General features: G+C 34.9%; 1 protein-coding gene across 1 annotated transcript in view; it reads left to right on the top strand.

Moving 5' to 3' along the window:
- The window catches only part of ANKRD42 (ankyrin repeat domain 42), a 62848-nt gene that overhangs the window by 10713 nt on the left and 39129 nt on the right, over positions 1 to 13006 (top strand). The window contains exons 3-7 of the mRNA XM_057508192.1: positions 1238 to 1345; positions 4574 to 4693; positions 5889 to 6024; positions 9022 to 9222; positions 12790 to 12915. Coding sequence (XP_057364175.1) covers positions 1238 to 1345; positions 4574 to 4693; positions 5889 to 6024; positions 9022 to 9222; positions 12790 to 12915 — 691 coding nt within the window. The remainder of the gene's footprint in view (positions 1 to 1237; positions 1346 to 4573; positions 4694 to 5888; positions 6025 to 9021; positions 9223 to 12789; positions 12916 to 13006) is intronic.

Genomic DNA, 13006 nt, shown 5'->3' with positions numbered 1-13006 from the left:
AATAGGCAAAAGACTTCAATAGACATTTTCTCAAGCAGGACATATAAGTGGCAATTGAGCACATGAAAACATGTTCAACATCATTAGCCATTAAGGTTATAGGAATTAAAACCACAGTGATGCCACTGTATACTTATTAGAATGTCAAAACAAAAACGAAAACAAAAATATGACAGTACCAAGTATTGGCAAGGATGTGGAGCAACTGGAACCCTCACACATTGCTGCCAGAAATGTAAAACAGTACAGCCACTTTGGAAAGCAGTTTCTCAGTTTCTTATAAAGTTGAACATTTACTTACCTATGTTACAGCAATCTTCCACATATTTACCCAGGAGAAATAAAAACCCTGTACATGAAAGTTTACAGTAGTTTTATCTCCAGTACCTGAACAGTGTTAGCATATTGTAGTCTCTTCATAAATATTTGTTGAATAAATGAAAGACTTACTGTGATTGTTGGTGAGGTTAAGCTTTGTTTTTTCTCCATGTTTTATCATCCTTAAGCTTTGTGACAGGTAAATGATATCTAAATAATAAGCCTATTCAACAAATGATATGGCTGTGACTGATGTGACAGTGTATCCCAATGAGACAATCAATTCTTTTAAAAAGAAAGAAACTCCTTGACAGTAGAATCTACAAACTTGAACATATAAAGTCAGTAACATTGTACATAGCACAGACTTCTAGTATTATATTCTATTGAGGCTTAGATTAATTTAAAAAATCTTAATTGAAGATGTATTTGACCATGCTGCCTCTTTTTAAATAAGCTGCTTATTATTATTTTTTGGAGAGTATCATGAGAATAACAGTGTTTCCTCTGATTTAGAATCTTCTGGACCCATTTAAAGATCTATGGCAGAGGTTGCAAACTGGCATTCATTGAGTGAATTTGACTTGCAGATATATTTTATTTGGCATGCACAGCGGTACTAGTTAAACATAAGATTTAGATCAGCATTTCACTCATAGCAGCAACTGGCTGGGGTTAGTAGCATTGGCTGGGGTTGAGTAGCATTTGCAGCTTATGGACAAGGAACATGACCTCCATTTTGCCACAGCTCCCTACTGTATTATTATTATTATTGTGCTTGTGCCTTTGTTCTTACACTGGCCCACTTATGATGCTTTTTAGTCTGTAGTATTTCACAATGATAGACTATGTTTAAAAGATGAAAATGTTACAAATATCTGCCTCATCACTTGTTAACATGGTTATTTTCTTAATTTAGTGTCTTCATTGGCTCCTTTGGCATGGAGCAGATATTGCACAAGTAACCACACAAGGTTGGACAGCAGCTCACATAGCTGCCATCAGGGGTCAGGATGCTTGTATGCAGGTAATAATAACTGGTTACTTTTTCTTAATTCAGTGAGTTTAATTTTGTTAACATAGTTCTGTTTGGCTATGGCTTTTATTCTAATAGCTTGATCTCATAGATTTAGTTCTGTGTTCTAAACAAGAACTTACTGGATTCTATGACTCAGATATTTTGGTACCAGCAGATTGTATAAACCCAGAGATCCTTTTATTTCTGAAGTAGTTGACTATATATTTGGGCTGTTTTAACAGATGTCACAGTCGTGCCCAGATTATCTTCTTTATAGCTTGCAATGACCAGATTCCTTATTTAATGTATTTCCTGGCCAGTTATACATTACTATGTGGCAGGATCTTGTTATTAGAGTAACTATATTAAATCAGTGTAATGAAATAGACTGAAATTTGGAGGAGTGAAGAAGCATATAAGCAAATAGTCCCTGCCTGTAAGAAGCCTGAGATTCTGTTTGGAATGACAGGAGTTCTGCTAAGTTGGATACAAAACAATATAAAGCACAGTCTATATTAAGGTTCTGATGAAAAGTATAGATGAGAAGAACTGAAGAATATAGGAGGAGATAGAAAAATCATAAATGGGAGGAGGAAAAAAGATGGTGGCATGAGAATTGAGGCGGAAATCTCCTCCCAAAACCACATATGTTATGAAAATACAGCAAATATAACTATTCCTAAAAGGGTGACCAGAGATAAGTTGTACTAGCCAGTCTGCATCTGGGAGAAGAGAACATCTCATGGAAAAGGGTAAACTAAAAAAGCTGCGACCTGGCGGGACCTGAGCACTCCCCCCACTCCAGCTCACTGGTGGGATGAAGAGAATCAGAGCAGGGAGGAAGTAGAAGCCCAGGACTGCTAAATACCCAGTCCTGTTCATCTGTTCCAGGAGCACAAACTGACATTGCATGGTGCTCTGGAGATTAGAGGGGCTGAAAAACAAAGTCAGAGACTGAGACTGCGAACAGGTTCCACAACCAGCTGCCCTGGGACAAAAGAAAGGTGGGCACTTTGAAAGACTTCCCAACAGTGAGAGGGCTACTAAAGGGGCAAGGGTTTAGGAGACGGAACAGGTGGACAAAATCATCATGGCACACTCAGCCCAGCAGGTTGGGAACTTTCAGGAGCTTCAGGTGCTCCATCCCCCTGGAGGGCAATGCATTCCTGAGGCCCCTCACCGTGATAAGCAGCCTGCTGCTTCTTCCTCCTTGCTAGCACCTGCGCGCAGACCTGCTGTCCCTGCCATTGCTCCAGACCAGCCGGAGCGCAGCCCTGCCTACAGCACCTACACAGCTTAATGCAGAGGCTTCCTCTGGCATGTGGCTAACAGGCCCTGACAGCAGAGGCAGACACTGTGGTCAAGAAGGAAAGAGCTTTGTCCTCCCAGCAGGCCCCTGTGCCACTTGCCTGTGACCACCGCCATCACTCCCGGCCAGTAGGAGGGCAGCCCCACCCATGGCATCTTAGGGGATTAATGCAGAGATTGCTCCCTGTGCATGGCTCACTGGTCCTGACAGCGGAGGCAGGCACTACGGCTGGGAAGCAGGAAAGGGCTTTGTCCACCCAGCAGGCACTGATTCTACTTGCCTGCAACCACTGCCATCTCTCCAGGTACAGGGCAGCTCCAAAGAGCAGAGTTTCTGGGCACTAGATGGTGCCACCTACACAAACCTAATATTTCCCACTATGCAATAGAATTATGAAAACGCAGAAGAACCTTGTTCAATCCAAAATCCCTCAAACACCAGAAAGAGGGCTGAGTGAAATTGAAATCACCAATCTTCCTGAAAAAGAATTCAAAATAAAAGTCATAAGCATGCTAATGGAGCTACAGAAAAATATTCAAGAGATAAGGGCAAATTCAGGAGGGACATAGACAGTAACTGATATGAAACAAACAATGGAGGGATTTAAAAGCAGATTAGAAGAGGTAGAGAAGACAGTAAATGGAATAGAAATTAGAGAAGAGAAATACAAAGAAGCTGACCCACAGAGAGAAAAAAGGATCTGTAGAAATGAAAGAATATTAAGAGAACTGTGTGATCAATCAAAATGGAACAATATTCCCATTATAGGGGTACCAGAAGAAGAAGAGAGAGAAAAAGGGATAGAAAATATCTTTGAAGAAATAACTGCTGAACACTTCCTCAACTGGGGAAGGAGATAGTCTCTCAGACCATGGAAGTGCACAGATCTCCCAACACAAGGGACCCAAGAAAGACAACACCAAGACATATAATAATTAAAATGACAAACATCAAGGACAAGGACAGAGTATTAAAAATAGCCAGAGAGAGAAAAAAGATCATCTACATAGGAAAACCCATCAGGCTACCCATCAGACTTCTGAGAAGAAATCTTACAGGCCAAAAGGAAGTGGCATAATATATTTAATGCAATGAAATAGAAGGGCCTCAAATGAAGATACTCTCCCCAGCAAGATTATCATTTAAATTTGAAGGAGGGATTAAACAGTTCCCAGATAAGCAACAGTTGAGGGAATTTACCTTTCAGAAACCATCTCTACAGTGTATTTTAAAGGGACTGCTCTAGATGGAAGTGCTCCTAAGGCTAAATAGCTGTCACAGTATAGGAAATAAAACACAGTAAAGGAAATACACCAATTAAATACTAACCAAATGTAAAATTAAATCAGCTACCCACAAAGTTAGTCAAGAGATATACAAAGAGTACAGAATATGACACCTAAAATATAAAGAGTGGAAGAGGAAGAAAAAGAGGGGATAAAAAAAAAAGAATCTTCAGATTGTATTTATAATAGTGTAATAAGAGAGTTAAGTTAGTCTCTTTTTATTGTATTCAAAACCCAGTTAATAAAAGATTCTGCTTTTGAAATTGTGTAAGTTTAATTTTCAGTTTTATTAGCTTAACTTTAAGATATTTAACTGGTTATTAATCTGTGCTCATTAAAAGTCTACCTTATAAATTGTATGTACATGCTCAAATCAATATGAAATTAGGTATTATAAATGTCTCCTAGGCAACATTAAAAAGGCTCTCAGGATTAGCTAAGAATTTCTCACACTTTGTTTTGCCTGTGGCACATATGTAAGAACATATATGATAATTTAGCTATAGGTTAATAAAAATTGCTTGTCTTTAAATAATCTGCTTCAGCATTTAACATCTGTCTGTATTTAAAGAGATTATATATGACATCTATAGATTTAACATCTATGTTCATGTAAATTAATTTTTATTTCTGTATTTATAGGCTCTTACAATCAATGGAGCAAATCTGGCAGCACAGGACGATCATGGATGCACTCCTTTACACCTTGCTGCAACACATGGACATTCTTTCACTTTACAAATAATGCTCCGAAGTGGAGTGGTGAGGGATTCCTGTTAGTATGTGAGAACGTAAAATCACATAGATGGAGTAGCATTTGTTTGTCTGGTTTTCTCTTTCTGACTTTTAAATCCCTTATGTGACTTTAGGGAAGTAATTTGATCTCTCTCTGTAGCTTTTCCATCTTTAAACCTGGAAGCAATAATTTAGATAATAGTTTGGTAGCACAGAGTATTTCAGGGGCTTTGGGTTCTCTGTGTCCGTTCAGAGGTATAACTGGGAAGGTTCTGAAGCTTCCAAACACATCTTGACCAGTGATTGTAAATTTTTCTGAGTTTCTCTGTGTTCACCTGTGTTTCTTTTGCAACTCTTATTTTATACACTCATTTAGAAAGTGATTTATAGCTCCACAAATTTCACTTATTGCAATATTTAATTTTTATATTATCCAGTAGTTGTAAAAAACTTTTTTATTGAATTATAATTGATATCTATTATATTAGTTTCTGTTGTGTAAGATGGTACTTTAGTACTTCTATACATTTATAAAAATAACTTCTTATAAGAAAAGAACTACCTATTTTGAAAATATTATGGTAAGAGCTGGTGCTTCTATAGTTAGAGAAAAAATGAAAAAGCCTATTATGTATTTTTTCATTAACTCTGTTCATTGCTCTCAAAGATATGATTTAATCATATGAATCTATCCCTTTCATTTTATTGGTTAGGAAACTATGACCTGTGAAATGACTAGTTAAGTTCCTATTTATTTTTAAAAATATTTCTAGAGTTCAAAAAAATGCACTAAAAATTTTTTATATTGAGGTACATACAAAAAATGCACACATTTTACTGTATGGCTTGCCAAATTTTGACATGTGTACATATTCATGTAACTGTCACCCAGATCAAGATGTTAAACATTCTCACTAATTTTTTTTCCTTTCATTTGTTTCATGCATCCCCTATGCTTGGACTCACCTCTAAGTTCCTTTTTAAAAGCTCTTTTTATCTGACTAGTTATGTTCTTTTTAAAAAGACTGTTCTATAATTTCATTAGTATCTTACCAGCTTGTATGTTCAAATCAGTGGTTGCAGTAAGTTTTTCTATTATATTTAGCATTTGCCTTATAGTTTTAAGAACAGCCTTCAATTCTTTGCAAACTGAAGGTGCTAGACTTTAGTGTTTTCCCTATAAAATGGAAAGAAACTGAATCCTTGTGAATGTTACTTCTAGGATCCCAGCGTGACTGATAAGAGAGAATGGAAACCTGTACATTATGCAGCTTTTCATGGACGGCTTGGCTGTTTGCAACTTCTAGTTAAATGGGGATGCGGCATAGAAGATGTGGACTACAATGGAAACCTTCCAAGTATTCACAAAAGCAAATACTTCGTTTTTTCATTAATGTTAACTTTAAAAATGTTTGGTCATGTTTCAGAAATTTAAACTGTCATTATTTTAATTAGCCCCTTAAAAAACAAAAGTAGTAAATATGTTGACATGAACATTTTTTATCTCATATTATGCCTCTGCTATGTACCTGTTGTGTGACTGACCAACCATGTTGGTAAAAGAGAAATTGGTAAAATTAAACTCAGGTTTACTCTTCCCATTAGCTGTTTCCTTCATCTACTGTCTAGTATTAACTATTTTTTAAATTTCACATGTCTGTTCCACAGACTACTTTAAAAAAAGTGTAAATAGTGGACACTAATGTATTTCAGTTCATTTGCAAACTGCAGTTGTCTAGCCTGCAGTCAACTGGCCGGTTGAAACTGATACTCTAAACACCTCTTCTACGAAATGCTACGGAAATTTGGAAGAGGGAGGGATCACAGTGAGAGTAGAGTGAGGATTACTGAAAATGATGCTTGAATTATGTCTTAATGGAATCTTAAGCAGCAAACAAATGAAGGGGAAGTTCAGGCACAATAATATGAATTGGGTTCATCAAATCACTTTGTTACTTAAAAAACTCCCTAGATCTCTATAGAGCTCTGATTCCTTAGCTTGGCAAGCCGGACCTTAGTGGGCTCGTACCCACCTCCCTGGCCTCAGCTTCCATCCTTTACACTGCTATCTGGGACTGTTTTGCTTCTTTCTGAAGTACATTCCTTAGTGTTCATTTAATAAAGGTCTATTAGTATGAACTTTCCCAATACTTCTTTATCTGGAAAGGACTATTCCACTCTCATTCTCTTTCTTTTTTAAAATAGATTTTTAAATTGAAGTATAACATGAAAACAGAAAAGTGCCTAATCCAAAAGTACAACTCATTGAATTTTACACATGCACACTTCTCTGTAACCATTAGCCAGACCAAGAAATGAAATAATCTCATTCATGTCCTCTTTCCGGTTACTACCAACCTCCAAAGTTAATCACTACCTTGACTTCTAACATAAAAATCAGTATTTTTCTCTTTCTGAACTCTATGGACTAGAGTAATACACTGATATTCTTTTGTGTCTGGCTTCTTTTGATTTTTAAAGTGGATATTATCAATTTATACATCCATGAGCTGTATTTAAAACTTTTTAAGTAGTTGCTCTACTTTCTCATTAACACTTGATGTTATTGGATTTTTTAGTTTTAGTCACTTTTGAGGCATATAGTAATGTCTCATTGTGGTTTTAATTTACATATTCCCTGATGACTAAAGTTGTAGCACATCATTTCATATGTTTAATGGCCATTTGGTTATTTTCTTTTTTGAAGTACTGGTTCAAATCTTTTGCCTATTTTTTATTATTGAGTTGTAGGCATGCCTTATATATTCTAGATACAAGCTCTTTGTCATTTACATGTGTTGCAAGTATCTTTTCCATTCTGTGACCTGCATTTTCATTTTTTAAGGTATTTTTGGTGAATAGAGGTTTTAATTTTAATGTAGTTCAGTTTAGTAAGCTCTGCCTTTATGGTTAGTGCTTTCAGATCCCTGTTAAAAAATTCTTTCCCTACTCTATGGTCATGCATACATTGTTTTGTATTTTTCCTAGAAATTTTATTATTTTACTTTCACATTAAGATCTCTAACCTACCTGGACTTTTCTGTAATACGAAGTAGGAGGGAATTTCATTTTTATTTAGTTTTTTAATTTAATATGCCTGATCATTTTTGTTAAGTCTCTTTTTGTTGTCTGCTCATTAAAAAAAGATCAAACTTTTATTTCTTTAAACATGTATAATTATTTTATAACCATGTATAGTATATTTTTTAAAAGCATGATGTGGAGGTTCAGAATGTAGCTTCAGGATTAGCCTGCTTGTATTCAAACCTCTTAAAAAACTATTAATTCAACCTTTGTTTATTGAGCATCTACTATGTGTTAGTCCCTTTTCTAGGTGCTAGGGATATCAAAGCAAATAAAGCAGACCAAAGTCTGCCTTCATGTGGTGTAAGGGAGGACATAGATCATAACAAAATGAGTGAAAAAAACATATATTACGTTAAATAGGGATACGTGTTTGGATAAAATAGAAAAGGGAGTGTTAGAGGGGTTGAAGTTTAAAGTAGTGTCAGGCAAGGTCTTGGAAGCCTTTACTGAAGAGATGGCAGTTGAATAAAGACCTAAAGGTGTTGAGGGAGCATATTGTGGATATCCCGAGGAAAGAACATTTCAGGAAAGTACCCCAGAACCATTCCCATATTTGTAGATTTTGGGTGTAGCTCTCCCTCAGTCTGATTCAATATATTCTCTTTCAGGGGTTCTTTAATATTTCTTGTCTGTTCAAGGTGCTCTTGTTTGTTTTTCTACTCCTTTATGGCTTTAAAAAGTATCTTTTCTATTATTTTTAAGGATTTAGAGTAGAAATGGTGAGGTAGTATGCATGTTTAGTCTGCATTTTTTATCCAGTCTTCTTGTATATAATAAAAATAATAGGAGTTTATGGAGAAGTGGCAAAATACACAGTGGTAAAAATAACATCATTCATATTTGTGTAGTGACTATTTTGGTTTATTTCTTCCACTTTTTCCCAAAATATTAAAATTTATCTCTCCATTTATCACCTATATTACATAGCAAGTATTTTCTCATGTAATTATAAGCTGCGTAATTGGGATATCACGTTCCAAGAAAATTTTCTGGGGCCTGCTTTTTGGTGACCCTCAGCCTCTCTACACTCACAGTCGGTGTAACTATTCAAGCATTTAGTCTATTGCTTTTGGCATGACTAGAAGCCTGAGTCAGGACACGTAGGCTGGAGAAAAGGTCTGTTAATCCTTGCTGAGACTACGTCCCTGTTACATAGGGCAGGGATGGTCATTTCCCTATGAGGATTAGGGCAAGTGTGCTATTTGTTTTTCCAAGGTATTTTTATGGCCAGTTTAAAAACTAAATTCTTTGTTTTTTCTCACCTATAGTTCACTTAGCAGCCATGGAAGGCCACCTTCACTGTTTTAAATTCCTACTTAGTAGAATGAGCAATACAACACAAGCTTTAAAAGCCTTCAATGACAATGGAGAAAATGTTTTGGACCTGGCCCAGAGGTTCTTTAAGAAGAACATTTTACAGTTTATCCAGGGGGCTGAGTATGAAGGAAATGATCCAAAAGATCAGGAAAGTAAGTAATAAATCTGAAATGTTTTAGCATTTAAGAAGTAGAATAAATGGAAAAAGAAAAGAAAGAAGTTAATCAAATGTTACATGAAAATATGTTACATATTATTGTCCACATATTCATCCAGATTCTTTTCTTATTATGAAATTTTTAGGCAGAAATAGAGGTTAGTATAATGTAATGGACATTCTTTGTACCACTGGATTTAAGAATAAAATATTGTAGATACAGTCGAAGCTTCTTGGATCTCTTTCCCTAATACCATTCCCTTTTTTTTCTTCCTTAGAGGTAACTATTGTTTTGGATATATAATTTCAATCTATGGTTTTATATTTAGTATATATGTACTCACAAAAATACATAATATTGTTTTATGTCCTCTTAGAGTAATAGACTAAGCTACTATAACTAAAAAATCCTAAAACTCAGCAGCTTAAATAATATAGAAGTATATTTCTTTTATATGCCAGCTCAGGTTGGAAAGTAAATCTGTTCTATGCAGTCATTTAGGGACCTGGGATCTTCCGCACTCGTTCTCTCTAGTTGCTGCTAATTCAGCAGGAGGTTGGGAGAGGGCAAGAGTATAAACCTAGGACCAGTCATTTTCAAGGTCTATTTTGCACTTGTCACGATTGCTAACATTCTGTTGGCAAGAGTTTAGTCACATGGCCATACCGAGCTGCAAGGAAGCTTGGAGAATTAAGTACCTAGAGAAGACTCATCTGAGTTGCAACTGATTTACTATTGAAGGAAGGAGATTTTAGTGGACAAGTAGCAGCAGTCTTTGAAACTTCTAAAACTTTATAAAATGGCATAAAACAATATGTATGCTTCTATGATTTGCTTTTCATAAAAATATTATGTTTTTGAGATTAGTTGATTGATATATACTAATTTATTTTTTTCAACCATTTGCAGTATTGCATTTTATAAGAAACATTATTTATCCATCCCTCAGTTTGACATTTAGACTGTTTACAGCTTTCACTATTACAATCAATGTGGTAATGGATATTGTTGTACATGTCTCCATTTGTACATGGATAAGAGATTCTTTAGAGGCATGCTTCCCTAGCTTTTCTACATGTAGCCCGTATAGAGAAAGATATTTGTGGCACACTGGGGTTATTGAATGAGTCTTCTTGAGGTATTGCCTATCTTCTCTGAAGACTGAGAATTAAGAGCTCTGCCTTGTACATAACTGGAAAACTCTGCTTTAGGTTTGGCTTGGTGAGATATGTCCATCTTCAGTATAAATAGGTTTGCTACATTCTTTATCACAGTGGTTACGGAAATTTAGACTCTTATTAGCAAACTAGTTAGAACTCAGAGAAACAATATTCAGTATTTTCAGACTTAAAAATTTTTGCCCATTGGTTAGGTATGAAAAGGTTTTATTTGTGTTTTGATTTGCATTTTCTTGATTTCTAGTGAGGTTGAACATCCTTTCATAAAGTTACTGGCTATTCTAGTTTTCTTTTCTATGATTTGCCTGCCTATACCTTTCTCCCTCTTAAAAAATTGTGTCCTTTAAAAAATCATATTTTCTAAGTAATGTGAGTTCTTTATATAGTCTCCATACCAATCCTTTATTAATTTTTATCTGATACAGATATTTTCTCTCACCTGTGGCCTGTTTTTTACTTTATGATATTCTTTTTTCTAAAATCAAATTTATTAAAGTTGATCATATATATACATATAATAGACTGTTCATTTAAAATGTGTAATTTGATGAGTTTTGACATATGTATACACTCATGAAACCACCATCACAATCAAGATACAAAACATTTCCATCACCTTAAAGGTTATTTCATACCCTCTTGCAGTTTACCTTTCCTTTCACCGTTGCCCCACATAACCACAGATTTGCTTTCTGTCTTTGTAGATTAGTTTGAATTTTCTAACAGAAGCGTTTTCAGATTCATCTGTGTTATGTATATTAGTTGTTCATTCCTTTTAATTGCTGAATAGTATCCCATTGTACAGATATGCCATCTTTTGTTTTTATCAGTTCACCTACTGATGAGCATTTGGATTATTTCCAATTGGGGGATATTATTAATAAAACTGCTCTGAGCATTTATGTGGACATATGTTTGCATTTCTCTTGATAAATATCTAAGAGTGGGGTGTGATAGGTGTATATTTAATTTAAGAAGTTGTCAAACTGTTTTCCAGAATTGCTCCTGGAACTGCCAACACTTGATAGGGTCAGCCTGTTTTTATTTTAACCATTCTAATGGATGTGTAGTGTTATCTTATGCTAGTTTTTATCTTCATTTTCCTGGTAACTAATGATATTGAGCATCTTTTCATATGGACATTCTTGTATCTTTGATGAAATGTCTGTTTAATTCTTTTGCCCATTTTTAATTTGTTTGTTATCTACTCATTATGAATTCTGACAATTCCTTACATTTTGTCAAATATATGTATTGCACATATTTCCCCCCATTCTGAAGCTTGCCTGTTTTCTTAGCATTATCTTTCAAAGAGTAAAAGTTTTACATTTTGAAAAAGTACAATTTATCAGTTTTTTTTACAGGCCATGTTTTTTGTGTCCTATTATGAAATATTTGTCCACCCTATATTTTTGTATGTGGTTTAGAAGTTTTACAGTTTTAGCTTTTTAATTCAGAATCTTTGATCTACATCAAGTTAAATTTTATGTATTGAGTGAAATAAAGTGATTAAAACATTTTTTTAAGACACAACCACTTGTCCCAGTGCCATTTTTTTGGGAAAGAATTTCCTTTCCCCACAGAAATATCTTGGCTGTTCTGTCAAAACTATATATGTGTGATTTATTTCTGGTGTTTGCATTCTGTCTTGTTGATATGTCTGTTTATTTACCATCACTACACTGTCTTGATTACTGTAGCTTTATAATAAGACAGCATCAGATACTGAAAGACTTCAACTTTGTTCTTTTAAAAATACTCTTTGTCTATTCTAGCTTGTTTCCTTTCCATGTGTAAAATGAGAATAGCTATTTCTCAGAGTTGTTAAGAGGGTTAAATAAGGCAGTCTTCTAAGTGCTTACTACCATGCCTAGAATTCAGTAAGGGCTCAGTATATGTAGTTGTTATCATGAAGAACATTTTGTCAGGTATTTACTATGTGCTAGGCAGTAGGTCAGATATATTCATACTTGTAATATATGTGTTTGTATTTGTATACGTACACACATATTCTTATCCTCTTTGTGCATATTCCTTACAAACAAGGAGTGGTCTGCAAATGTAGGACTTGAGACCAAATATATCTTTATACAAAGGGTTGAAAATGACCATCTCCTGGTATTTTATGGAGGTCTGAGGGAAAAGGAATATGGCTAAGAATAGTTCTAGTACAATACTACTAGTGACATGTTTGAGGTCCTAAAGGGTAGATGGGCTGCACAGCAAGTAATAATCTTATTTTATGGTTCTCTTTTTATTATTTGTTATTGCATCAACCCAATTAATTCTAATTCTCATGCTTGAGTTAATATTAAAACCTGAAATATGTGACTGCTTAAGGAACTCATGTGTTTACTGAAATGCTGAATTTTTTTATTCATAGCTTTAGCATTTCCAGGTCATGTGGCTGCCTTTAAGGGGGATCTGGAAATGCTTAAGAACTTAATAGAAGATGGAGTAATCAATATTAATGAACGTGATAATAATGGATCAACTCCTATGCATAAAGGTAAGTTATGATTCCTGCTTCATTTTCAGTTTTGAATCAATTGTTGTTATTTGCCTTTTAAAATAATTATCCACACATGAAAATGTGAAAC

This window comes from Manis pentadactyla, chromosome 9 (genome assembly GCF_030020395.1).
Source record: "Manis pentadactyla isolate mManPen7 chromosome 9, mManPen7.hap1, whole genome shotgun sequence".
Classification (NCBI taxonomy): domain Eukaryota; kingdom Metazoa; phylum Chordata; class Mammalia; order Pholidota; family Manidae; genus Manis; species Manis pentadactyla.
The sequence above is the reverse complement of the archived record's forward strand: the minus strand, read 5'-3'. Positions and strand labels throughout refer to the sequence as shown.